The 27596-nt window shown below is 41.4% G+C and overlaps 4 protein-coding genes and 1 long non-coding RNA gene across 7 annotated transcripts; 3 read left to right on the forward strand and 2 right to left on the reverse strand.

Moving 5' to 3' along the window:
- Positions 1-1360: 1360 nt before the first annotated feature.
- On the reverse strand, positions 1361-4261 carry LOC135171313 (uncharacterized). Its single transcript, XR_010300525.1, has 3 exons — positions 2563-4261; positions 2203-2353; positions 1361-2093 (listed from the first exon to the last, which is right to left on the reverse strand). It is a non-coding gene; the product is annotated as an uncharacterized LOC135171313 (long non-coding RNA).
- A 119-nt stretch (positions 4262-4380) lies between these two features.
- Positions 4381-8791, forward strand: LOC135171380 (uncharacterized). Its single transcript, XM_064137865.1, has 2 exons — positions 4381-6047; positions 6118-8791. Exons 1-2 carry the CDS (start codon positions 4609-4611, stop codon positions 8006-8008), a joined length of 3330 nt encoding a protein of 1109 aa, XP_063993935.1. The 5' UTR covers positions 4381-4608; the 3' UTR covers positions 8009-8791.
- LOC135171382 (cyclin-dependent kinase 2-interacting protein-like) lies at positions 8785-10251 on the reverse strand. Its single transcript, XM_064137871.1, has 4 exons — positions 9893-10251; positions 9601-9818; positions 9427-9535; positions 8785-9337 (listed from the first exon to the last, which is right to left on the reverse strand). The coding sequence occupies exons 1-4, from the start codon at positions 9918-9920 to the stop codon at positions 9141-9143; spliced, it is 552 nt and encodes a 183-aa protein (XP_063993941.1). The 5' UTR covers positions 9921-10251; the 3' UTR covers positions 8785-9140.
- Positions 10252-10818: 567 nt separating this feature from the next.
- Positions 10819-16041, forward strand: LOC135171381 (uncharacterized). 3 transcript variants are annotated; one of them, XM_064137866.1, is made up of 5 exons: positions 10819-11333; positions 13022-13159; positions 14242-14705; positions 14836-15001; positions 15073-16041. In XM_064137866.1, the coding sequence occupies exons 1-5, from the start codon at positions 11322-11324 to the stop codon at positions 15175-15177; spliced, it is 885 nt and encodes a 294-aa protein (XP_063993936.1). In that variant the 5' UTR covers positions 10819-11321; the 3' UTR covers positions 15178-16041. The 3 variants fall into 3 exon arrangements, with proteins under 3 accessions (XP_063993936.1, XP_063993940.1, XP_063993937.1); XM_064137870.1 differs by having other exon boundaries at positions 10819-11100; XM_064137867.1 differs by lacking the exon at positions 10819-11333 and adding an exon at positions 11955-12149.
- Positions 16042-16509: 468 nt separating this feature from the next.
- On the forward strand, positions 16510-27336 carry LOC135171230 (uncharacterized). Its single transcript, XM_064137617.1, has 7 exons — positions 16510-17041; positions 18142-20827; positions 20876-23449; positions 23514-23682; positions 23811-23925; positions 24030-24559; positions 24632-27336. Exons 2-7 carry the CDS (start codon positions 18175-18177, stop codon positions 24774-24776), a joined length of 6186 nt encoding a protein of 2061 aa, XP_063993687.1. The 5' UTR covers positions 16510-17041; positions 18142-18174; the 3' UTR covers positions 24777-27336.
- Positions 27337-27596: the final 260 nt, after the last annotated feature.

Consider the following 27596-nt stretch of genomic DNA (forward strand, 5'->3'; position numbering starts at 1 on the left):
AATGGTATTGTAAATTGTTCAAAATATAAGTGATGAATTCATCATCATTATTATTATGTACCTGTAAAAAATATAGCAAATACACAACTTATGGTCAATGATTAAATTATTTCATTTCAATATCCATCATGCAACCGACAAAGGCGCCTCGAAATCAAGGCAATATGATCAATTTATTAATTGATCGAGGGCGAGTCTGTGAGAACAGTGTATGGGCTGGTCTCTTGGGCCCAAACAGTTCTCTGGTGCACTCGCTAGCACCGGACATGGGCTTTTTAACGACAATTTGGCAATAAATTAAATTTTGACTTTCGCGATCTTGTTAACGATTCGAATCTATTTATTATACGTTCGATAAAAAGGGTCATTTTATCTCATACACCGAATATGATAATACGTACGATAATACGATAAATGGATCGATGTTCGTTTTTATACCGAATAAAGGAATTTAATTAATTTATACTTTAATCAACGTTTATCGAACGGTATTTATACTCACGCGTTTCAACTATTAATTCAGCAAAATTTTTTCGCGGTAAAAATTATTTAATTAAATGTGAACTCCAAAAAATTGAATTTAAATGATCGAAGGGGGCAGGGTGGCAGAGGGAGGGAGGGCGAAAACAGTCTCTGGGCTGTTTTCTTGGGGTCAAAGGGTTCTCCAGTGCAGTCATTGGCACAGGACATGAGTATTTAAACGACTCATATCGTATAGGGATTAGACGCGAAATTAAAATCAATTAAAATCAATTTGACAATAAATGAAAATTTGACTATCGCGATTTGAAGCTATTTATTTAACGTTCGTCTCAATAAAAAGGGTCATTTTGTCTCATACAACGAATATATGAGAAACACATACGCTTATGTGATAAAGGGATCGATGTTCGTCTTTATACCGGATAAAAAATTTAAATAATTTATACTTTAATCAACGTTTATCGTATGGAATTTTGACGCACGCATTTCAACTATTAATTCGGTGATAATCGTTCGCGGTAAAAGTTAATTAATGAAACACGAACCGAGAGTATGATGGGGGGAATGGCTAGACGCGTTATGTGAGGCAAAAATATTCGAAATTTGGCATAGTCAAGAGAATGTATAGCCCTTTTGATGAAAAAAAGTTACTTCCCGATAGGAAATTTAATAAACATTCTGTATAATTTGGCCTAATTGCATGCATCTTCGAAGTTGATGCAAAATATTCAGAAAGTTGGTATATTCAAGAGGATGCAAAGCTTTTTTAACGAAAAAATGTTACTCCCGATTGAAAAATGCATAGAATTTGCATATAATTTGGACAAATTGTTTGTATCTTCCAAATTTATGCAGAATATTTCAAAAGTTGGTATATTCAAGAGGATGCAAAGCTTTTTTAATGAAAAAATGTTACTCCCGATTGAAAAATGCATAGAATTTGCATATAATTTGGACAAATTGTTTGTATCTTCCAAATTTATGCCGAATATTCCAAAAGTTGGTATATTTAAGAGGATGCAAAGCTTTTTTAACGAAAAAATGTTACTCTCCGATAGAAAATTTAATAAATATCTGTGTAATTTGGACAAATTGTTTGTTTCTTCCAAATTTATGCAGAATATCCCAAAAGTTCGCATACTCAAGAGAATGTATAGCCCTTTTAATGCAAAAATGTTACTCCCCAATAGAAAATTTAATAGAAAGCCTATATAATTTGGACAATTTGCATGCATCTTCCCAATTTATTCAGAATATGGCATATATGTTCAATATTTTTTAATATAAATTGAGCTAATTCAAAATTTATGAAGAATATTTCTTTAAATATCAATTTTCGCGTCCCAATACCCCTACGTTCGTCAAAAAACCGATATTTTCCTCTGAATATACCAAATTTATTATAATTTTTGCCTCACAAAGAATTTTCCCTAGCACCGAAATTTATTGCCTTATATTTTCTGCCAATGTCGTAGGGGCGTCGATCATACGTATTGCCATTAATGAGAATATAATATTAATTCTCACTTGATTTCTGGATATGTCGGCGCCATAAGCAACGCACATCTCATTACAGATGTGCGCAGATAATTGTAAAATCCTACCTTGGGCTGAAATCAGAAAAAAGAACAAAAACATTAGAATCACAATGTAATTTTTTTTTTTTAATGAAAGAATTACTTACTAAAAAATTGTTTTTTAATAATTATAGATTATTACCTGCATATTAATGTGAAGATTCAATCCGCTCTGCTATGGAAGACAATATCCTGACTTGTACCACTTACACTGACTCACTCACTCACTCACTCACTTACTGACTTTTTCACTCACTTTTTCACTCACTGATTATCTCCAGCCTCAATTGAACCTGAAAAACAAATAAAATGAAAAAATTAAAATTGATGGAAATTAGAAACTGGCAGGATTAATGTAAAAAAAAATTATTTATAAATAATTTGAAAAAAAGGGTCGTCGGTTGAAAAATTCAAATTCAAACATCAGTAATATTAATGGATTTTTTTTTAATAAAAAAAATGTATTATTCTAATAAGAATTAATGTTAAAATTGGTTCTTACATTCATCGCTCAGCGCATGATGTGGTCTGTTAACGAGACTAGAGATTCCACCATTTTATATAATTAATTAGCCTTCGGCTGTTCCTGAAGCCCATATTTGACAGAAAAATTTCTAAAGGCTTCGTATCAAATAGACTGTTCATCACTTAGATCAGTGGCACTCGCATTAACGTCCGCCAAAAAAAAATTATTTACAAAAAGCAACATGGCGCGCGATGACGCTACGTCACCCAAAATGGCGGCGGCACTCGCGAGAAACCGCGGGAACAAAGGCGTTGGGGGGAAAAAATTTCAGGCGATTTTTTTTCCCTCCCCCCTGGCCTCTCCCACTCACTAATCACTCACTAATCACTCACTTGAATTACCGGCACCCGAATTAACGATGGGAAAAACAATTATTTATTAAAAAACAATATTTATCGCGATACCCGGCAAAGACGCTACCCCAAGCCAAAAGGACGCGCAAACAAAGGCAACGCGAAGACAAAGAAATTTCACGCGATTTATTTCCCCTGACACCCTCCCTCACCCCATCACTTCACAATCACAATTTTAATTGTTTTTATTTAATTACGAATAAATATATCGGTTAAAAATTATGAATTTATCATCGAGAATCTAAACGGCGTCTTTCTCCCGCCCATCGCGATCTTTTTTATTTTTTCTATCCCCCGGTCTTTGATTTATAAAATTTATATTTTATTTCGCGAAACAATAATTAATTAATCCCGAAAAACCAATTAAACAAAGCGCGTAATTATATTCGCGAATTAATTAAGAGGAAAATAGTGTCCGCGACCCTACCGATACCGCGACTGAGGACACACTGAGCGTTCGACGCGGGGCGAGCGATTCCGCGAATAGGGGGGGAGACAGCTATTGTGGCCGTTTTCCAAGAATTGGCGCGCCGGGAAAATTTCCGAGAATCGCGGGGCACGCAGCTGCCCCTCGCGAAACGCAGCGAATAATATTCAAAATAAAATCCCAATTTTCACTGTTTAAAATATTACCGCACTTGAATTTAATCGGGGAAAAATTGTCTGTCTCATTATCAACACCATAAACACTTCACTATAAACCTTTTTCCAACACAATAGACAGAACAGGGAGAGATATTTTGGAATAAATATCTTTGAATATTATTTTATTCCAGAGCTTTGTCTAGCCATCATTGTTAGGCTCCGCCCACAATTTCTCAGAATTCGTGTTGCTAGGGGGAGGGTTTTACCCAAGCTTCCAAGAATTTTATTTATTCAAATGAAATTATTTAAACAATAAATTGTATTTTCTGATCAGAATGAGAGAATAAATCGAAATGTAATGATAAAAATCGCTGAAAGCGTGAAAATATGGATAAAATAATTATGACTAATTAATTTTTGCTTTTGAGGGGTTTTACCCAAGCTTCCAAATATTCTAATTATTAAAATCAAATTACTGGAATGATAAACTATATTTTCTAGTCACAATGAGAGAATAAATCGAAATATAATGATAAAAAATCCTGGGAGTGTGAGGATATGAAATAAAATAATTACGTGTAATTGTTTTAGCTCGTTGTACTGTCTTTCGCCAATTAAAAAATCTTTCTCCCTGTTCTGAGAGTTTTTGAAACGATAACGAACGCGTTTGTGTCGGAATAACGTTCGGTTTGAATTTGAAACAGCGCGTCTACACGGGAGAGTACTAACTGCGACTGACCGCGCCCGAGTATCTCAGGTATCTAACGGCAGCCACGAACTAGATGACGACCAGATGCTCGCGGCTCCTCAGCGCGCCAGCGTCTCGAACCAGAACTATCGCTCTCCGTAACAAGATGGCGCCTCATTAACGGGCCAAGTTCAAGTGGATGTTTCATGTTTTATGTTTGCGCGAAAAACGTGCAGGTGTGTGTTACAGTGCATCCCGTAATTCCTGAAAATCCTTGCAGAGACCATCCCGACTTGGATTAATTCCCCAAAAATCATGTAATAATAATATCAAGTGCGAAATAATTCCATCAAAAGCTCCAAGCGACGGGTTAATAATCCCCAAGTCCCCGCGAACATGTCGGAAATGAATCTCTCAGTGTTTACAAATGAAGGGGTATCATGCAGTGGTGCTGATCTCCTGCAACAGGCATTCCAGGACGTGGTTGATGACGAGGAACGTGATAACGAGATCGTGGCATTTTTTAAAGACGATGGGGGCCAGCACCAGACGATTCGTCTGACCCAAGAGCAAGCCGCCGCTTTGGGGTTAACTTTCGAGGTTGACTCGTTCAACGATTGCACGAATAACGAGGTGAAACATCCTCAGGAGGAGGAGGGGAACATTCTGAATGGCATCGAGAGGAACAAGTATGAAGAGGTACTGGAGGAATCACCGATGGAAAATGTAGATTTCCAGGTGGGTGCCGAGTGGATTCAGGACACTGAAGAGCTTGATGGTGACACCCCTGGGGATATTTTGGAAGACAACTATTCCCATGAGATTCCAGAGGTCCAGGAGAGTGTCCAGAGCAGGTCCATGAGGGCATTTGTCCTTCAGAATCTCCAGCACCTCAAGATGTTGAATAAAAAACTCATTCAGGAGGATCAGGAGACATTTGTGCAACGTGCACCGGTGGTTCCCCAGTCCCAATTTGTCATAAAACCCAATCAAACTGTCCTTAAGCCTGCCAAGAACGCCAGATTACCATCAGCCTCGAATAAACTGAACGTTTCGAATGCCTCTGCAGTGGTGAATTCCATCCAGACCCCGATGATTACAAACTCTGTCCAGAAATTAATAAATGGTGCGCCCAAAAATGGAACAATCAATCAACTAATGAATGGCAACTCTGTTACTGTGTGTAATGGAGTCAATGGACAGGTTCGACTGTCATCACTCGTCAAAACTGGACAGATTACCCAGAGGTCTCAATTTTATGCCTCAACTCCAAGGACCCTTGAACCAGTGAGGAGTGTCACGACTCAAGTGGTCAATGGGAAGCCTGGAGCCCTCCTCAAATCCGTTCCAGTGGTCACTCAGGTCATGAGGACGTCTGTCCCTGCTGCTAACATTCCCTCGAATCCCCAGGTGATGTTCAAGACAACAACAACACGAGTAAAGCCTCAGGAGTTGAGGACAATGGCTACTGGAGCTATCCGGCCTCAGAATCAATTGTCGATTCTGAAGCCTCAGAAGGTGCTGATGCCGAATGGAAATAAGCAGAATGGGGTTGTCCAGACGACGAAGATGGTTAACAAGATATCGATTGCACCACAGAGGCCTAGTATTGAGAGACGAACAGTACAAAATCTTGTAGTACCACCTCTGATACCTTCGATTGCTCCTGAGGAGAAATCTGGGAACCCTGAAAATCCTATTCAGATTGTACAGCAGGGCCACACATTTCACAGCAATCAGAAACTCACACAGACCCAGCTCAAGCAGATTGCTCAGGTTCTTCAGCAGAGAGGACAGCAGGAGTCTTCAACGAATAAGGAAAAAGTTGTCTACAGGTTTGTATTGACTATGATGGAAGGATGCAGGAGTCTGAACTGACTTTAATCGATCAAATGTTATTTTTAGGGTTGTTTTCCCAGAGGAGTTGGACCTCAGGATCAGGAATCCTAGCAATTTGATGAAGGGAGGTAGAGGTAAGCGTGGAAGACCGAAGAAGGCACCGGGCAGACATGTGGCTGCTGTGAAAGTTGGATTGACTGATGAGGAAAACGATGAAGCGAAGGAGGATCGGAAAAAGGTAGTAGCCCGTACAAGGTCAGGTCGCCTATCTCGTCCCCCTCGTCACATGGTGCGTGACTACAAACATCTCCACCCAGTGGACTTCATGCAGCCAGACCTGGACGATTCAGACGGTGGGTACAGTGATTACAACACAAACACAATAAACACAAAGCTAGAGGGTGAGGAGACGAAGGAATTGCTGACAGGTTTGGAGCTTCCAAAGCGCAAGATTTCCACCCACTTTCGTTGCTCAACCTGCAACAAGATGTACCTGGGTCGTGCACGACTGGCAAAGCACTTCGAGCTGTTTCCAGATCATGGGAGTATCGAATTCCTGCCTTCATCAACATTAACGTCGAATGGCTGTCCTGAGGAGCTGAAGAAGTCCGCACCCCTGACAGTGGACTCTTTCAAACGAAAGGGAAAAAAGAGAGGGCCCTGGGCCTACGTCACCCCGGAAGCTAAATCAGAGAGACGACAGGCGAAGCTCAGGGAAGCACTTTCAGTCTGCGACAGTGGAGAAATATCAAAAATAGCTGCCAAACCAGTTCTCAATGCTCAATCTCTGTATGATCTCATGGCTGTCAAATCAGACAACAATGTCAAGGTATTCTTGACCGAGTTGAAAGTATTCATGGAGAAGATTCGAGAACAGGCAGGACTCATGTTATCTCCAATGATGACTAAAGGGAAAGATCAGAATCTGATTGAACTGAGGGATGAACTCCTGTGTGACGCCCTAGGACTCGTCCCTGGGGTCTACAGTGTCAACGACGAAGTCTTCAAGAAGCCAGAGCCCTATCACGATGCCACAATATCTGAGGAACCTCCCCTGAAGCTCCAGAAGCTGCGGAATGACGAGGGAAAGGAGAATATCGAGGAGAGACTGTCCAGTGGATTCTCTGAAAGCTCAGACCTCAGTGTATCCGATTTCTTAGCTGAACGAAAGCAGGATCCCAACTGCCCCGAGGTCCTCACAGCTCTCACTCTGATGCCGAGGAATTCCAGTCCTTCGGGGGAGGGAAATAAACATGTCTCCAAACTCCTCATCTCCAGTCCTCAGATACAGAGAGAGATGTCTGATAACCCGGGATTCCAGAAGGTGGACTTCAATGGCTCCAAGAGCCCAACGTTCAAGAAAATCGAGGGAACTAATGGGCTTGACCTTTTTGCGCAGAAAGTGGAGAATTCCAGTCAAGGATTTATCAAACTTGAGCCTATTCAACAGAATTTTATCAAGCTGGGGAACACTGTCAGTACTTACAACGAAGAAAAGCACTTGAACAAGATGGAAAATGGTTTCCATAGCATGGATGGTAACCAGGGATTGACCAATGGATTCCAGAAGATTATTTGTGAGAAGCCTGATGAGTTGAATGGGGTTAAGTCCAATTGCAAAATCCCGGAGGATCTGCCAATCCTCCAGGACACTGTTCCTATAATTACTGCTAATTGTGATGGCAGTCTTTTTGGGGGCTCTGATAATCTCGATCCCATCGGGCACTTGGATTACACTGTTATGGATAAACATCTGATGATGGATGAGAAATTGGTCGAGCAATTGCATCTAGTGGATCAATCGAACCTAGTGGACGAGTTGGTCTCTGAACGACTGAAGAATATCATACCAGACAATATTTTGGAAAATAATTTGATGCCAAATACTACGAATTTAGACACTGAACTTGATTTTGAGGCGCTCAGTGAGGAGTTCAACCGAAATACCACGAGTTGATTCAATGGATTTTTCATTGAGCTCGCACATTCGTTGAAGATAATGATTATTAAGTGATACCAAATGAATATTGCTTAAGGAATAGCACAAGAACAGTTGATGTAGTTGTAAATAACGTTAGCTGTTCGCCAGAGCAATGGGGATATCTCTGGAGTCTTCATCGACGGCAATTATTAAGGGTGATATGTTTATTTTTAGGGGAGCTTTGACTTGCTACTTTTTAATACACTTTTCTCCACGAAAAATGACTGGGAAAGAATGAAAACTAGTCTTCGCAGTGTGCTGACAGGTTGAAAAGAACCTCATGCTATTTTTTTTCCTTTCGATCTCGTAGTTTATTTTTTTTGTTCATTGATTTTCACTGAAAAATGCAATGATTGAGATACTTAATCGGTGAAAATTAGTCCGGGGGCGGAGTTCTGTAAATAAGTGTATAGATTTCAGGAGCAATACTTAATAACACGTGTGTATTTCGGAATAGAAGTGTTGAAACAGCAGCAGATATTTTTTTCATTGAATATGGAACTATCGCGAGAAGAAATCAATGCGAAGAAAGTTATCAGTAAAAATTTCTTGCGAGAAACTCAATTTCCGTGGTCAATAGAGAATTATATCAAGAGGAAAAGAAAGTTTATCCATTTTTCCGAGGTTTTAATGGAGCTAGAGAAATTAATGCAACGTCATTAAGTCATAAACAGCATCAGTGAGCTGCTGAACGTCAACTATAACGAATATTAACTTAGTCTATAGGTGAATCGAGGCAATTAAAACCAACATTCTATCAACAAATAAATGCATTTAATGTTTTCAGGTAAAAAAAAAAATTAGAGATATTGTTCTGTGAAGTTCTCGTTGGATAGTAGTGTTATCGAGAGTCAATAAGGTTTATAGAATTATTTTGATACGTGAAATATTCCATCCATTGAGAATTGACATTTCCTGTTCGTCTGATTACAATTATATGATAATCTAAGAAACATAAACGCTCAAATGGCTGAGGAAAATCAGTACGAGAGTTTGTACTTGTACACTGATATAAAATTATCCTATAGGGTTACGTAAATGTGCAAACAAATCATAAGAATAAAGTAATGTTCCACTTATATATTTTTTTTTCCACGAGGCACTTTGTTCACCTGTGTCCAGTCTCAACGAGTAATGACTCGAGACTCACGTTAAGATCGTGGGGTACCATTGGCTGGTGCACCCAAGCAGCAAGGTGAAGCATTTTCCAGGAGTCGCGAGAATCATGAGCTACATTTTCGAGGATTTTTCTCTTCAGGTTTGCCTCTTCTTTGTAGACGTCGTAGATTGATTGCGTTACTTCCACTGGGGAATTTTAGATAAGTGAATCGGTGGAGAATGTTTTATTCAGCTGTTAATGACAGGACTTGAGGAAATGATTTCTCCAGTCTTACCAAATCGTTCGTTGGTCCAGGTATTGAATAATTTCTCTGGGCTTCGGTGGAGGCTTACAGCTGCCGTCATTTGGTGGGCACAACGTTTAAGATTTGATACTATTTGATCCTGTAAATGATTTTTTTCCATTGGAGAGGAGCAATGCAAGTCAATTTGATTTTAATTTTCTTTACCAATTGATCAACATCTTTCTCCAAGGAATCACACAACTCCTGAAGGCCTTCCGGAAAAAGCTCATCGACTTTCATAGCAGTTATAGCTTTCAACGTCTCAACCCCATGAATATGAACATTATTCCATTGTTGAATGCTGGAATGTATTGTTGCTGCCAAATCCTTGACAATCCTCTTCGCTCCGGTGAGATTCTGATGAGGGGAGGTCCTCGGTGAAGCTTCATCAATCATAAAGATCATCAATAACCTTGCAGTGTTGAATAAAAATAAATCAGCGGCTGAAGAAACTTACTGACGACCAGTGAAAAGTGTTCCATCATGTTCCTGCTGTCCTCGATCGTTGATCACCATTCACCATGTATTTTATGTCCCAATAATTTGCACAACACTTGGTGTAACGAGTTCGTTACGTCGAAACTCCATGAAATCACGTTATTTTGGAGCAATTGTAAACATTACACTTCACCTAACCTCAAAGACACTCACCAGTGCCGCCACGAGTTCAAATTATCCCCGATTTGGGATCAACGCAAAACCTCGTTGATAATTTGCGAAAAAAAACCAGGTATTACGAGCGCAAAGGAGCACTTCCTCAATAAGAGAAATTTAATGATTCCACTGGTGTATAATAAATTTACGACGGTGAATTACAGTAATATCGCAACGCACTGTCATTCCTTTTTATTATTGATTACGAAACAGAATGGACAGAATTAAAATTCATATCATTTTCAGTGATTTGTTATTGCTGGATATAATAATCGAAGGGAAAATGTTGAGCATCGATTCTTTTATGTCGATAGACGATGAAAAATTGATGAGTGAAAGCAACTGGAACGGAATTTCAATCAAAAATATAATTCTTTTTGTACTGAAAAAATTGCGAGGAAGAAAATTTCATGCAAATCATTAGTTCTTAATGATTTGAACAGTTCGCACTTGGTAATCGCGCAGTCGTTATCATCATCGCATAAATCACTGATACGTGATTAATAATTTATTGTCAGAAAAAGCAACGACGTCTCTTGGTGAACCATTTAAAAATCACCAACGAGAGGTCAAAAGCCCCTCTGTCGGGTTTATCCCCTCGGGTGCGTGCGAAAAGCGAGCAGAAACGGCAAAGAGCGAGAGCACCCGTGCGATGAGGTCTCATTGCTTTTGTTTGGAGAACGGTTTTAAAGTGAACAAGGTCACGCCAGGTAAAATGGCAGTGTATACTTGACTGTGCACATGAAGAGCCGAACTCACTTTACCGGTTCCCTCCCCAGCGTTTTTCCACAATTTTCTATTGTTATTTGTGGTTTAAGTGATCATTTTAAAGTCACTTAAGTGCAGTGATCATAGATAATAGGGCCGCAGTCAGTGGTTGGTGATGAATTAAGGGTTTACCCTGGTTCCTCTATGAATCAATGAAATAATTAATAAATCCAGTGAAATTAATTTTCCTGAGAGTCAGCGTGCCACTCGCTCTATCCTATCACATTAAATTTTGTAACGCAGGTAACGAAGGTGAAGTTCTATGTATCAGTGTGACGTAATAAGTGTCATGATAAACGAGCGTTTAGCTGGCTCTCGTCGCTTATGCCATCAGATAAAAAACGAGGGAAAATAAAAGTAACTTGTACTATCTGGCGCACTCAGTATCAAGCCAACTTCCTGATAATACGTTTTCTGTTTTACAATTATCGAGACTGGGGGATTAACTTAAATCAAACGCAAATATGAAGATGGAGGTGAGTTTAATTCACAATAATCGCCGTTTTCCGATGAATTTGCTCGCGTTGAATTGAAAAATTGCTAATGACGAGCAGTTAAATTATCGGTGATTATAATGTAGATGAGAATTCAATGAGGACGACAAGTGCTAATATAATCCACGGTGTTTATAAATATTCAGAGTTGTCGAGTGGTCGCGTGTTTGAACTCTGAATTTTCCTGGCGACGTGCAATTAAATTTAATTGGAAAATCAAGGGGATTTTATTAAAAAAATATATTGAAGTTATGACAATTCCGCAGTTTTATTGCGCTGGCCAATGAAATTGTTCAATAGACACTTCTAGAACATGAAAGATAGGTATTTTATCAAAATTCTCGTGAACTTTCCAATGCTACAGGGACTTTAACGAATGCTCCTGAACTCTCGGCCCCCTGACCCGACCTTGATCGCCAATGTCTCGGTATTTATCCTTCTTCGAGGGATTCAGCATCAGAACAACTGGTTCGATGAACTAACTGGGAATGTGACGATGAAAATTGACCAGTCGAACGGCTATTCAAATTGATGCGTTTTTATTTGCCCCCTCGTTTTTTTTTTCACTCGGTCTCGGAGCATCACCTCCCGGGTTCACAATGCGTGTCGGGGAATTACCGCGAGCTACCAAGCGTCGGGTGACTCGAGACAGGAACTGTGTAAAATTGTTGGAAAACAGGAGAAGAGTGAAGAATAAAAGGAGATAAGGGGTTTTATGGGCTGTTGAGTGGAGAGTTATCTCAGAAGTGGAAGGATGCGAGTGGCAATGTCCAATGACATTTTACGAGAAAAATCTTGGTATCTGCGGACGTGGATTTTATTATTTATTATAAATTCCCCCTTTTCATCCATTCTCCAATGAGATTAGATGGAAATTTATCTGCTGAAGACAGATGAAACCCACGAGCATTTAAACGAATTTCCACAATGAAAAATTTATTGTTTGTTAAATTAAGAATGTGGCCTGTACCCAGCTATTAAAAATATACTTGAACGTCTTTAATTTCGACTGCTTTCACTATTTATAAAAAATAAAAAAAGTCTCCACAGTAAATGACTCTCGAAAAAATAATTGAAATACATTTCCGGTGAACCTTCTTCCCCAAATAATTCAATTAATCACCCAAGACGGAAGATTTCTCTCATAATTATTCTCCATTTCATTACATGCCAATGTTTTAATCGCATAATCGTTGATAACCCCCCGGCAAGTGAAATTGTGCATAAATAATTGGCAAAATGGAAATCCCTTTTCATTTTCGATCAGCATAAAATGCTGACTTTCTCCAGAGGGAAAAAACCGATCTGTATCATCTCTCTGTCGCCGAAACTGTCATAAAGAGACTGGCCCATTTTTTGTCCCTCGTCTCCTCTTCCATTTGGGGCCTTTTTTAAACTTTAGAAAGGAAACTGGCAGCACCGGGTTGTACAGTTAGTCTCGGTGCGCACTCCACTCGACTCGGTTCGGCATTCCCTGTGATTCAGTAGTCCACGTACCATCGGATTAGCCATCCATCCACTCCTCAATCATCTCCACACACAAATGATACTTCCATTGAGTGAACTAATGTGTTCAACAGTCGTAACAAATCACTCGTGACTCCATTGATTCATCGCATCAGGAGGAAAAAAATTCAAACGTTCAACATTGAAAAATTTCATTTTCCCAGGCTGATCACAGAAGGGAGCAGTTGAAACGTGCCACTGACAGAATTCAGCGGGAAATTGAGGAAGTCACTGAGCGAGAACACGAACTGCGAAACGTCGGCAGTATAAAGACAACGTCAGACGAGACAGTCGACTCCAAGGTAACGTACTATTTTTTTATTCCCCCGATTTGACGGTGAATTTCATTCCCAGCGGATGTTTGCCAAATACTGAAAAGTTTCGCTCCATTCATCACTCATTTTTGCAATTTTTCTTTCTCGCGATGAATGAGGTGGATTTCCTACGAAATACTTGTGTCTGGTTTGGTAATAACACCTGCTGTGGGGCAATTGTCTAGACTCCACCAGCTATTGACACTTCACACCTGAGTGGAAGTCTCAGAGCAAATAGAGGTGAATAGAATTGGGTGATGGAGAAGTTAATAAAGCGAGAGGATTTGGTAGTCAGGGAAAAATGACAAGAGCAACGTTTAAAATTTGTCATGTTAATGTTGATGGTCACGGGTGGATGACTAAGATCTCGATGCAATCACTGGCTAGACAACGTAATAATACACCAGGGCACTCGCTGAGCTGTTTACAGACGCGTTCTCCACATGAAAATTCTTCCCACGTAGTTCCATGTACGCATTGTATCGTCGTCACGTACCCAAAATGCTTTCGCTTGGAGGCGAAAAAAATTCCTCGTGTCTTTATTCCATGACCTTCCTGGAACCTCGTAGTTTTTTGGGGATGTTAAACATTAAACAATTGAATTGCGGAGTAAATTGGCTGCAGGATTTCATCACGTTGAGTGGTTAATCACGAATATCTTTGAATCAAGGCTTCCATTACGCGTGATTTCATTCTAGGTCATTGAAAATTCTGGAATTATGTTATGACTCAAGTTTCTGAGGGCTCGGCTTGAAATATTCCCATCGAACCGTTAGAAAACACTTCAAATAATGGACCGAATCAATTCAAAGTTTTGGAGAAAACGTCTCGATCTGGTGTGAATGCAACATCAATTTTTCAAGTGCTAATTAAATTATGTACAGACGTCATGTGGTGTTTCGAAAAGTTCCCTGTGTTATTTAAATTACTACACATCCCACGACAACAAGATAATAATCTCGGTAGACCCAGCTCCCTTGATTACCAGATTTCGTAATGAAGACGATGACTTTCAGGCAAAAAAAAAATTATCAACGAATATTCCAGTGAAAGTTTCAATGTTTTTTCAGGTACGTCGCATGCCCCAGGCCCTCGTATCGGGAAAGTTAAAGAGGACAACGTCAACACCCCAGATACTGGAGCCATATCCACTCACTCCAAACCCGCCAGACCTGGCACCAAAGATGACCAACGGTGTGATATCAACTAGGACAACAGCGCAACCCTTGCGTTTTGCAACAGCACCGAGTCAAAAGGGTCTCATGCACAGATTCCTGGCTACCCGAGGCAAAATAAACAAGTCCAATGGAGTTAATGGGGATTATCCAACGCCTCCGAGTACGCCCACCATAGTTTTGAATCCACTTAGCATCAAGGCACTTGGGAGAAGCCTCGGTAGCAATAGTAACGGACTCGATGACAGTGAGAAGGATGATGAGCCTAAAAAGCTACCCACGAGGAAGGGATATGTCCCTGTCGAACAGAAGATTCAGAAGGAGCTGAACGAGATGAAGGAGCGAGAGAATGAATTGAGGTGATTATGGGGATTGAAGGGAGCATTTGTATCGATGACGTGGGAATTTAATGATTTTTTATCAAGTTCTTTTGAAATATTTCTTGGAAAATTAACCCGCAATAACAATCGATCAATTAATGTGTTGAAGATTAATGAGGTCGCGAATGCTGGCGAAATCCCAACCAAATTTACTCGACATTGGGAATGACAATGACTCTGACATTTACGATGGCTCGAGTCTTCTGAGAAGTGGTACCTCGTCGAATACATTGACTGATGACGAGTCTGAGAAGGAGTACAAAGGCAAACACAAGGTGATTTCGTCACTGCCAAAACCACATTATCCTCATAAAATAATGCACGATGACTAATTGATGAATTTCAGCCGAATCCGAGACGTCGAAGTACCTTAATCGCCCAATGGGAGAACCTCATTGCGGCCAAACGAGAGGCCACTGACAACGGACAAGAGATTGAGAACACATTTTAATTAATAGTTCGTTTATACTCGATGGTGCTACAGGATGGCAATCTTTTGAGGATAATTTACAGTATTACATTGGTCGCTGAGTCATCACGTCACGTGCAAAATTATTATTTTCATTGTTAATTATGAGGAAGATTGTTTTAAGTTTAATTTGAAGCTATTCAATATGTTCTCTGTACTTATTAGAATTAAGTTGGAGGGACGATAGGGAGGAATAGGCATTTTCTGATATTTCAGGAGCTATTCGTCATTTGAAAACAAATTTATGAATTTATTAAAGCGAAGGAATTATTCTCTTGTCACTTATATAATTTCATTGGCATCAGTGTTTAGATTATCCTGACACCAATGATGGTATCTTCGATGTACCTTAATAGGGCGGCTAACAGATAATCAAAACTCAAGTGCAATTCATAGCATAAACCAGTGAGATACTGAGAGTATAATTCATTTAATTATATTGCAAGTCAATGAATTAGAAATTAATTTTCATCGAGAGAATAGTTAAGAATTTACTAAAAATATTTACTTTTCCTGGGAAATTTTATTGAAACTCTAGAGGCAGGAAACAAATGTGAAAAATTGGCACAGGAAATCAAGTTTCTAACGCACCTCTAATGGACTTTTAATAGAATTTCCTAGTGCATGATTTATGTTCTTCTAATGAATTTATTCATTGATAAATAGATCAAATAAAAAACTAATGATGTTCGAAAGTCACGGGTGAAGGTTGAAGAGACGATTCCACGTTATAACCAGTTATTTATAATCTCCCAGTCGTATAAATTATTGTACCTATTTAATGAATACCATACGCTCGTTGTAATGAAGAAATTTTTTTTTCTTTAATAAAAACTTCAAAAGCAATTTTATGGTTATCATTAGAGCTCCTGGCATTTTTTTATTATCGACAGAAGGGAACCGTAAGTAGATAGACGGCGTTGGGAGTCATACATGCGTGCATATGTGCAGAAACCGCGTGGGTTTGATTACCAAGTTAATTGCGCTTGCGCTATTGAATTAAAAAACTGCGTTTGCTGATGTTGACGAGATAACAAATCGTTCTACCACTTGAAGACTCCTCAGCTATTTTTTTTTGGATCAATAGGAGCCCCTAATCGCCCTAGAAAGGCAAAAAAAAATATAAAATCAACTTCGAATCCACGAAATATCGCACAGCAGATGAATGTGGTCTTTTCGAACGGACTTTCCCCCGAGTTATTAATAGATTGTAAAGCAGATTATCAGAGGAGCTTAAATTAATCATCCATCAGGTCCCATCGATCGGAATTTTCCTCGATAAAACACAATTGAAGAGACAATCGAGTCAACAACAAGTAGTGAAAATTCATTCAAATATCAAGGGGTTGTCCAATGGTGGTATGTCGACATGGAGCAGTCGCACATGAGAAACCGAATCCCCTCATTTGCCCACCATCCCGAGGGGAGGGTGTGCGCGCATTCTGAACGGGCAGATCGATGCTGGAAATAGCTCAGGCCCCCCCGAGTACGAGGTGAGTCGCCTTCGCCAAGTGCCAGAGCCTCCTCGGCTCTCTTCGTTCAGTGGAATACAAAAAAAGGTCCGATATATTTTTTAAAGACACCATTACCAATCCTTCCACGACTAAAACTCCCAAAAATTAAATAAGTGAACTTGTAAAATACAATAAACAGTGGAACACTCGCGCAACAAAACGTTCGCCACCACCCCGACCTCAAAATAATTTTCTCTCAACCCCATTACCTCTATCATTAACGTTGAAATAATTTCCTTGGACTAATTAATCCACCTCTCATGGTGCTTGTAACGGGATGATGAAGTTAAAACAATGTGCAACGTACAAATGGGGCTCATGAGGCTTGATTCGTAAGTACATTAACACCCACTGATTCTTTCGAGAGGAGAATGAGGGGGATGTTGCCTGACTAAGGGTAGATTGCCCACCCACCCTCAGCTACCCGGTTGCATCAGTCAAATGTCACGGGAAGGGTCGATTATTATTATTTTTCATTAAACTCATCGCAGCGCAGACGTTTAATTTTCTAGTCCACTTAGTTCTCATCGTGTGTAAAGACTAGACTGTGGCCTTGACTGTGAAGACTGCGGGATTCCTCATTCACGGGACAATTGCCAAGTTCGCAGCGCTTCCCATAATTAAAAAAATACATATGAATCCCTAAATGACAGTCCATCGTTCCCCAGGTTCGATTGATCAGGAAATTCGAAAGCCGGCTCTCAACCCCCTCCCCCACGCCTTTACTCCCTATTTCCTACTCTCGACATTTTCCCTTCGGCCCCACCGGCGGTTCGACTCTCAACTAAAATCGATAATCTCGAAACAGCGTGTTTGACGATTCACCGAATGACGAAGTGGGTCAATTTTGATTGTCATCGTCGTCGTGACAAAGTGCATTCACCTGTCCCATAGTAATTCATTAGTGAATCTCAAAGCATCAATTGTCCCCGTCCTCCCTGGGGATCTTGATTCGATACATCGTTTAGATGGATCGCCACGAATGCGTTGACATCCCCTCAAACTGTTGATTGCGATTCACCCCTCGGGTAATGGGGAAAAATCGAAGTTGAAGGAAAAATTTGTGTCTTACTCACCTGTCCTGTTTCCACTCCAGCAGTTGCGGTATCGATCACTGTGTCCAACGACTTTGGCCGGGTTCTTGGTGTCCGGATAAGCTTGTCCTTGTCCATACCCTTTGTAGCTGATCCTCCAACATTTTTTCACTCCACACCTGCCTCTGCAATAATTAATTTCCCGATGTATTCATTAGACAAATGCAACAATTCGCAATCTCCAAGACTTGAACAAGTATTTCTAGAACATGTACATCGCTTATTATCCCAGCTATTGATTGATACCCCGGCACGCGTTCCAGAATAACACAACCGGAGGTTTTAATTAAAATTCACGAAGAAGAGTCTCCAGGACTAATGAAGCCTTTTAATTGCAGAGGCCTCCCCCCCACTGCGCTAGGTCTTAGAGGATGCACAAGCTAGCCAAGGGTCTCAAGAAGAAGAAAAAGTCGAAGAAAGGAAAGAAGGGAGCTGAGGAGGACGAGTTCGATCCAGAAGAGCTCGAACGTTATCGGCGTGAACGGGCAGAGGCCCTTGAGAAAGCAGCGCAAGAGTCAACTGGTGAACAAGGAGGTGCAGCTGGCTCAGACGAGTGGAAAAAATTCCAGGCACTGACTGCTGGTGTCGACGATATCTTGAAGAAGACCCAGGGTGACCTAGATCGGATAAAATCGACCTCATTCTTCCAAAGGGTAGCTCCCGTTGTTGAGGAGAAAAAACCCGAGGAGGATTCGGAAGTCAAGAAGGCTCGGGAGAGGCGATATCTTGGATTCGATAAGGACGGAAATCCCATCGAACAGGACGAAGTTGACGAGGGGAAGAAGAAGAAGGAGTTAACTGTCACAGAAGACGGATTTGTCGAGGTACCTGAAGACGAAGATGAACAGGAGGACTCCGAGGAGGAAGATATCTTCGATACAACGTATATCGATGTTCTCCAGAATATCGACGTTCAACTAGCTTACATCCCGGAGTCACCCACTGAGGAAGAGGCTGGTGACGACCCATTCGATACGACAAATGCTGATAAAGTCCTCAAGACTGTTGATAAACGTGGAAAGAAAGTCGTGAGTCTTGGAAACGCGGTTGAAGTCCTCTCCGGACGGGTTGATCACGTGAGCACATGTAAGATATCAAGACCCAGGAGGGTTAAAGCACAGGATCTTCTCCTTGGAGATGAAGACGACCTTGATGCCCTCGACGTAACACCAGAAGCAGTTGAGGTTGAAAAGTCACTGCTTGACGACGACACTGATCTTCCTGATGTACCGATTGATTTGGCTAACCTACCCCCCGTCACTAATTTACCACGTCCACCAGAGGTACATTCGGACGCCGAGAAACTTGCAGAGGCTCCCCTAGACATCTCAGAGTTCGAGGTGCTGAAGGAGAAGACAATTCTCGAGGAAATCCCGGATTTAGACGACGATTTTGATCTCAATGGACCCAGTGACGAGCCGGTGCAACTAGAAGAGGCGAATGATCCATTCGCTGAGAAGGAACCTGAACACATTGTACCTGAAACTGACATAATCGAAGTCAGCTTTGAAGCAGCGACATTCGTTGATGAAGACGATCCATTCGACACAGGTTTCGCTGAGAATTTGATACCTGGTAAGGTAGAGTTGAAGTTCATTGAGAAGGAACTTGAGGAATTACCCGAGAGCGAGGTTTCTATTTCACTAACCGACCCAGCTGGCCTCAAGAGAGACTATGAGACAGGTCTGCTGACAAGTCAACAGACCACTACTTCATTCGCTGCAAAGAAGGATCTTCTCGGAGGCTCAACAACTGATCTCAGTCAGCTCGTCGATGAACCCATTGCACCAGTGGAGGATATCACCTATACAGATCCATTTGACACATCTGGTATTCAGGAACTTCCACCGGGCCAGGCAGAGCTCAAGTTCTTGGAGAAGGAACTTCTTGGTGACAGTGGTAATCAGCCAGTTAATACTCTAGACGACGACGACTTCGATCCTCGTGAGGGAGAGACACCAGCACCCGCAGAATCCCCACAATTCCAGGTAAAGTTTGAAGCAGAGGAGGAGGATAAGACCATACCCCCTCAGGGCCGAAAGCCTTCACGCCCGGAGGCTCTGGGTCTCGCGGCAGTTAAAGCCGTTGCTTTCGAACTACCAACACCCTCTCAACGTCCTGATCTATTAATAACTGGAGAAGAGGAGAAATCGATAGCATCAAAGCCATTAACACCGTATTATTCTCAAAAATCTCTCGAAGACGCACTTCCTGAGGACGAGGACTTGGAAGAGGCGAGTGTCGATCCCTTCGACACAAGTTTCGTATCAAAAGTCACTCCCGGCAAGACTGAGCTGAAACTCATTGAATCAGAACTTCTGAAGGAAGAGCCAAAGTTGACTCACAGTGTCAGCGAGCACGACTTTCACCCCAAAAGTGAACAGCAATTGGGAAGACGTCAGAGTGACTTTGGACCGGGTTCCCTGCGGCCCAAGAACTTGAAACTAGGTGAAGGTGATCTTCCCCTTATCGAAGACAGGGAGGAGCCTAGGGACGTGTTTCAAGTGAACGAGGCAGTCAACAGACGAAAAAAATTCGAGTCAAAACGACAAGAGAGTCTTTTGGATGCTGAAGTGGCAGTGGATGCGAAGCCCCTCACCCCCAGGATAGAGTCCAAGGTCATCGAGGAGGAGGAGGAAATTTCGTACGTTGATCCCTTCGATACGTCGATAGCCAGTAATATTTTACCGGGCAAAGCCGAACTGAAACTCCTCGAGAGTGAATTGAGCCAGGTGTCAGTCAATCCCATTCCCGTGAGGATCAATAAAATTGACCTCAACAAGGTATCAGCCCCACCAGCACCCCTTCTAGACGACGAGGAGGACTTCGATCCGCGAGCTGGTGAAGTCAAAGAGGCGCCAGATTTTCTATCCATCGAGGATCAGAACTCTGGGGATAAAGTTCTCACTCCACAACAGAATTCTGGATTGGATGAGGACATAGATCCTTTTGACACAAGTTTCGCTGCTATTGGACCGGGTAAAACCGAGCTGAAACTTCTCGAGTCGGAGTTGATGGAGAAATAACGTCCCTAAGACGTCCAATTAAATATTCAAAAGGGTTTTTTATAAATATTCAACATGGATTCTAAAGGGGGTAATCCTTTCCTGATGGATGACTACCCAGCAGAGCAGGCTTCCCAGCAGTCAAATCCATTCCTCCAGGATTTTGCCGAGCCCGCACCATCAGCTGGGGAAAATCCATTTTTAAATTTCTCAACCGAAGCGGCTTATCAACCGCCGACCGATTCAACAAATCCCTTTGCATTGTTCGAACCAACTCAGGATGATCAGCAACAGTATATTCCACCCACTTCTGAGCCGGAGGTGTTGGCGCCTGACCAGCCCGATTTATTCGGTGTCGAGGAACAGCCGACGAGTCTCTTTGGCACTGAAGAGCCAGAAGTCTTCCCAATGGAGCCGGTGGCCTTCAGCCCACCCCAAGAGCCCACCTCCTTCAGTCCTCCACAGGAGAGGGCCTCACCACCGAAACCTGCACCTGCAAGACCTCCACCACCTCCGAGACCCGGACCACCACCGACACCTCCTAGGAACACCAAAGACCTCATACTCTCTGTAACTGGGGCGATGGACGCGACCTCAAATCACCTGCTGGATCGATTACAATTTACACGAACTCCTAGTCCAACTCTGATGCATTCCCCCTCACCAACGCCCGAACACAGCGTCGCAGACCTCCTAGACGTTGATTCCAACATACCAGATTTACCAGCGGACACCACTCACCCAGAGACATCTCAATCGCAGAACATTCTGGACTTATTTGACGCACCACAACCTGCTGAGACAGGTGCTTCAATGTTCTCAGCACCCGTCACGAGTATGGACACTTTGACGCACTCTGTATCCAGTACAGACACGATATTCTCGACGAGTGTCACAGATACCTTCAATCAAGGTCAAGAAAATCCATTTGGGGCGATAGAGTCAGTCGCTGAAGCCCCCATCCCCGAGGAGACGCCAGTTGAAGAGGCAAAGAGATCTTCGATAGACGTCACAACTCCTACGACGACGTCAGGCTTCGACTTTGGGTCCGAAACAGCAGAAACGATCGTTGAAACTCTCCCGACGGCTGTGGAATCAAATTTCTTCGCAGCAGAGGAGCCTACAGACGTCTCATCCTCTCCATTCTCGAGCGCACCCTCTGGAATATTCGGGGGAGAGCCTCTTTTCACGACAGCCAGCAGTACTGAGAGTGCCCAGGCACCAGTGGTTGATCGTCAGACGAATATATTTGCTTCGGACTACCTCGGGGACTTTTCAAAACCCAGTGATGATATTGGAGAACTGGTTTCCACGAGCCCGACACCAGCTTCCGAGTTTCCGAATTATCCAGTGGAGGAAGAGCTTGATAATTTCGCAGCTACTACGAGGGCGATTGAGAGTACGGGCGATGCCTTCGATGCATTCGCTAGTAAGTTTGATAGAGCAGCAGAGCCTGAGCCAACAAGTGGCGATCCATTCTTCGATGCCTTTGGAGGAAGTGGTGGACAGACAGCTATGGACACCTCGAGTGATGTCTGGGGAGATTCATCAGCAGCTGGATCCGAGAGTGCGGTAACGGGCTTCGGGGAGTCCGATGGTTTTGATTCCTTCCTCAGTATGACAGCCCCTCCCCAGGAGTCCAAAGCAATGAAAAGGACAGAGTCCGGGGACTCGGACGAAGCCCCCGATTTTAGTGTCTTCATAAAGCCGAAAGAAGGAGGTGACCTGGGCATAAGCCATGAAGGAGGGCCCGTTCCAGTGCTGGCACCTCCTCCGAAGAGCCCTATAAACTCCGCCTACAATGACTCATCTCCACGATTTAATCCTTTCGACAAATTTGGCTTCGCCCAGGAAGCTGTTATTCCAACGGAAACCCCCCAGCCAGCGGAAATGACACGAACCGACTCTCAGGAAACTCCACCGACCCCCCTCTTCGACGAGGACGTCAGTCAACCCCTGGAGGATTTCCCAAGGGTCACCTACACCGGCGACGGCTGGGAGTTCCACCTCAGGCAGCCGAACAAAAAGAAAATCACGGGACAACGATTTTGGAAAAAAGTTTTCGTTCGCCTGGTCTACCAGGGGGACAGCCCCACTCTTCAGCTATTCAATAACAAAGACGACAAGGACCCATTCACAGAACTGCCTCTATTGACTTGCTATTCGGTATCGGAAATAGCTGCTCAACAGTTCGATCAATACGGAAAGATATTCACCATTAAGCTACAGTATATTTTCTACAAGGAACGTCCTGGTGTGAGACCTGGCCAAGTGACAAAGGCAGAGAGACTGACCAACAAACTCAGTCAATTTGCTGCTTATGCTATTCAGGGTGACTACCAGGGCGTGAAGGAGTTCGGGAGTGATTTAAAAAAGTTGGGGCTTCCGGTTGAGCATGCACCGCAGATAAGCCAGTTGTTTAAACTTGGCTCGCAGAATTATGAAGACATGAAGACATTCTCGAGTGCTATCGAGGAGGCACTCTTCAGGCTAGCTGCACACAGAGATCGAGCACTTACTTATAAGATGGAGGAAGTGCAGATTAATGTTGTTGATGAAGTCTACGTGGAACAGAATGCCGAGGGACATGTGGAGAAGCAGATCGCCAGGGTTCGATTGTTCTTCTTAGGCTTTTTAACAGGTAAATGCCTTCCCGGAGTTCGTCAAGAATAATTCATTAAATTTATGATGTTTGACTCACCTAGGGATGCCAGATGTTGAACTCGGCATTAACGACATGTGGCGGCAAGGGAAGGAAGTCGTTGGCCGACACGACATCATCCCCGTCGTCACTGAAGAGTGGATTCGTCTTGAAAATATCGAATTCCACTCGTGTGTACAGCAGGACGAGTACGAAAAATCTAGAATCATAAAGTGAGTATTGTTCTTTTAATTAAACAGTACTGATGAACTATTGTTGGTGATTCCTTCTGCTCGAACTATAATTACTAACTGGGCTCTGACGATTTATGCTTCTGTTCTCTCTAACAATCTGCACTAAGGTTCAAGCCGCCTGATGCATGTTACATTGAATTAATGAGATTCCGAGTGAGACCGCCAAAAAATCGGGAACTACCGTTGCAATTGAAGGCTGTCATGTGTGTCACCGGTAATAAGGTACCTTTTTCATTCATCTGAATGAAGCTAATTCATAAAAATGGAGCCTATTGATTCACCTTTAGTTCGTTGAATGAATCAAATCCTGGGGATTAATTTTTTAGGTGGAACTCAGGGCCGATATCCTGGTTCCGGGTTTTGCTTCCCGAAAACTGGGTCAAATACCCTGCGAAGACGTGATGGTTCGCTTTCCCATCCCCGAATGTTGGATTTACTTATTCAGGGTTGAAAAACACTTTCGATATGGCTCCGTTAAATCCGCCCACCGGAGAACCGGAAAGATCAAGGGAATCGAGAGATTCCTGGGAGCTGTGGACACGATGGAGCCCCAGCTTATGGAGGTGACATCGGGTCAAGCAAAATATGAGCATCAGCATCGTGCTATTGTCTGGAGAATGCCCAGATTACCCAAGGAAGGTCAGGGGGCTTACACGACGCACCAGCTCGTCTGTCGTATGGCTTTAACGTCTTACGATCAGATACCAGATAATTTGGCTGAGTATTGTTACGTGGAATTTACCATGCCAGCCACTCAGGTCTCCCACACGACTGCACGTAGTGTCAGTCTGCAGAATAGTGACTCTGACAATCCACCAGAAAAATACGTGAGGAATTTATCGCGTCATGAGTACAGGTGAAGCAGAGATTTTTCAAAAAAGTCAATAAACAAATGTGAATTATTCGTTTAATTAATTTTCATGAATAGGGTTGGTATCGAGCACACTCAGGGTGAGGGTCCAGGTGCCTACATAGCCGCAACAAAGAAAATACCAGAAGCAACACCGGAGGTACACGAGGACGCCCATGAGCCTCCACCTCCGGCGGAATCGGACTCGGACTCCTCAGAGTAGACTTGCAAATAAGTAGAATCAATAACAAATATAACCAGATAATCAATCCAATCCGATATAACGAATGAATTTGTGACATCGTAAGTTGATATATCTAATGAGGAACATAGAATTTTATGAGTAAACGAAGTGGAGACGTATCGAGGTGCAGTTGAGGAGGATTAATTGTTAACGAAGGACAATACACAGCTTTTCATTTATTTTTGCTTGGATTAAATTACTTTGCTGACCTCTTAATTGGGGAAAATATTTCTATGAATTAAAGCTGATGCTATGGATTGATTAGCTATGTATATGGGCTTGATAAAATTCAGCTTGTTAATGAACGATATTACTGGAAAGTGTTGATTTACTTTTGACGTAGAATTGCTGCACTCGGAGAATAAAATTTTAGAGATATAAATTCCGTAATTAGGACTAATCATGGAATTTCTGTGTTTGAAAATTTTTTTCTCACGGTGTAAGGTAAAATCGTGCATATCCTTATTGTTTGGGCCCTGCAGATGATCTATCGCGATGTTATCTAGTCATTTTAGGTGACAGATTATATATTGTTGCATTATATACGTCGTAGTTTAAAAAAATATAGAGAAGAATATTATAAAGGTTGATTTAAGGACAATTATAAACGAGTGTTGGTGATAACGAGTCATTTAAATTATCTAGAATAACTAACATGTATCAAGTGAGTGCGCAATTCTAGACAATTAAGTTTCATTTTCATGTTTATTTTTTATTTGACAAGAAATTGTCACGTTCTGAGATTCTCAAGAGAACCCCAGCTAAGACCAAAGATGTGAATTAGTAAAATCTGCATTTTAATGAGTGCAAATTTTGAATAATTAACTATAGGATAAATTGATAAGCACGAGTCGCGCATTGCGTCCATATATCTGTTATATAAAGTATACGCTCGCGTCTCAAAAAGTATTAGAGTATGATATAATATATAAAATCTAAAGTTAATGAAGAAAATATCCTTTAAGTTTCAGTTGTTTTAATTTTCTGTTCGCGTTTTAACGTCCTGAAAAGGACTTGGGAGTGCACTACTCTAGTCATTAGCTCGTAAGGAATATATTAATTGATTGATATTACAGTAGACGTAAGATTAATTTGAATGCGGAACAAACTGATGAATTGATGCATTTTCTCTTGCTTTAACCATTGGATTAAAACTTCTCAAACATTCCAACTAGTGAGGGAGAGTTATGAGATATACTGATATGATATTGTCAGTTGTTGACTCTACGAATTGATAAAATATCCTCCAGAGTAATAAATTTTCATTTGAATTTATGGATAATGAATGAAAATATAAAAGTTTTTCGAAACTTGTTGCCAATTGGCGACGTTTCCAGCTCGTGATCTCAATATGTAATCGCACGTGAGAACAAGAACGGCGTTGTATAGTTAAGCTAAAAGAAATACTCAAACTATAATGCATGTATAGTGTTAGGCATATGTAAAATTATAAGGCCATGAAAACAAAGAAGAAATTATTTCCAGAGGCAACTCGATCAGGCAATTTATTTCTAGCCACCAAATAAACCGAGTCAATTTGCCAAAAAAAGAGACGTGTTCGTTGAATGTCTTCTCACTTTATTTTAATCCGAAAGTAAACGTTGGATGATACCGCCTGTACTACATTCTGACGGTTTCAATTTTCCGAGAGTCTAACCGTGACTAATTTGCAAAAAAAACCATAAGAATTTCATTATAAAAATTAGTTTAATAAAGAATGAAGTGAGGAGAATATTGTTGTTAATTATAATCCACGTTGTACATCGATATCATGCAATAATACACTCCAGACGATTTATTTTCATTCAGCTGGGAGAAAAACATAACTGAACAGATGATAAAAAACCTCATAGAGCTATAAACTAAAAAAATATAATAACAATTAACAGCCGGTGTTGAAAGTGCTGTTGAAACCAATGGTGGAGAGCCCGAAAAAGCGTTACCAAATCGCGTAGCTTTTCCTCGAATGTATGTGTAGGCTGGAAAATATTTATCATCTCTAGACCATTTTTAATGAACTATTTCCTATTTTTTCCGGACTTTACCGACGGATTTTTTTGGCGCATTCGTAGAGTTCTTTATGAAATATTATCGCACGTGTTACCAAACTCCTACCCTACTCCCTTTGTAAATGAGGAAAAATCCGTTGTCATTGTTATAGAAATAGATAAATTGTTCAATAAAAATAATATTTACGTTAAATTACCAATCAAATTCCAACAATGAGAAATACCGACGTTTCCAGTGAATTCAAGCAAAAAAAATAATGAAAAATCAATGAAATACCGTAGCATATGTACATGATAATGTATATCAACTATATATACCCTAATATGTGAAAACGGGAGTATACACCTCATGTATGATACCTATTTGTCCTTAATATGTGCTGGGCAAATGAGAGAGAAGAACGAAGTAGTCGAGTGAGAGTGCAAGAACGACAGAACGCGTGTAATCAATTATTTTAATTTAAAAATGATGAAAATCGGAACATATATATGTATCTATGAATAATATGAGAATTGTTTAAGCAATTAAACCAATGTCTCCTCATTTATTTGCTCCCCACTATCTGCCTGACAATAAATAACCCTTTCCCTCCATTAAATAACCAAAGTTTTCAATAAATAACTAAAGACTCGGTCGAATGGATTTTTTGGGCAGGCAAAATTGTTAAGTAAAACTGGTAATCAATTCTGTACCCTCCCCTTGGCGTTTGTCTCGTCATATCCCGGTCGATAAAGAGACACATGAGAGTTTTGCAACGACCGCTGGTGTTGGTTACCACCACCACCAGCA

The sequence above is a fragment of the Diachasmimorpha longicaudata genome, chromosome 19 (genome assembly GCF_034640455.1).
Source record: "Diachasmimorpha longicaudata isolate KC_UGA_2023 chromosome 19, iyDiaLong2, whole genome shotgun sequence".
NCBI lineage: Eukaryota > Metazoa > Arthropoda > Insecta > Hymenoptera > Braconidae > Diachasmimorpha > Diachasmimorpha longicaudata.

Coding starts and splice junctions, on each gene's coding strand:
- LOC135171380 (XM_064137865.1), top strand. CDS start 4,609: ATGTCGGAAATGAATCTCTCAGTGTTTACAAATGAAGGGGTATCATGC. Junction 6,048..6,117: donor AAGGAAAAAGTTGTCTACAG/GTTTGTATTGAC, acceptor TGTTATTTTTAG/GGTTGTTTTCCCAGAGGAGT.
- LOC135171382 (XM_064137871.1), bottom strand. CDS start 9,920: ATGATGGAACACTTTTCACTGGTCGTCA. Junction 9,819..9,892: donor ACACTTTTCACTGGTCGTCA/GTAAGTTTCTTC, acceptor TGATTGATGAAG/CTTCACCGAGGACCTCCCCT. Junction 9,338..9,426: donor CTGGACCAACGAACGATTTG/GTAAGACTGGAG, acceptor AAAATTCCCCAG/TGGAAGTAACGCAATCAATC.
- LOC135171381 (XM_064137866.1), top strand. Junction 13,160..14,241: donor ACGAGACAGTCGACTCCAAG/GTAACGTACTAT, acceptor ATGTTTTTTCAG/GTACGTCGCATGCCCCAGGC. Junction 15,002..15,072: donor AGTACAAAGGCAAACACAAG/GTGATTTCGTCA, acceptor GATGAATTTCAG/CCGAATCCGAGACGTCGAAG.
- LOC135171230 (XM_064137617.1), top strand. CDS start 18,175: ATGCACAAGCTAGCCAAGGGTCTCAAGAAGAAGAAAAAGTCGAAGAAA. Junction 23,926..24,029: donor TGTGTGTCACCGGTAATAAG/GTACCTTTTTCA, acceptor TTAATTTTTTAG/GTGGAACTCAGGGCCGATAT. Junction 24,560..24,631: donor TTATCGCGTCATGAGTACAG/GTGAAGCAGAGA, acceptor TTTCATGAATAG/GGTTGGTATCGAGCACACTC.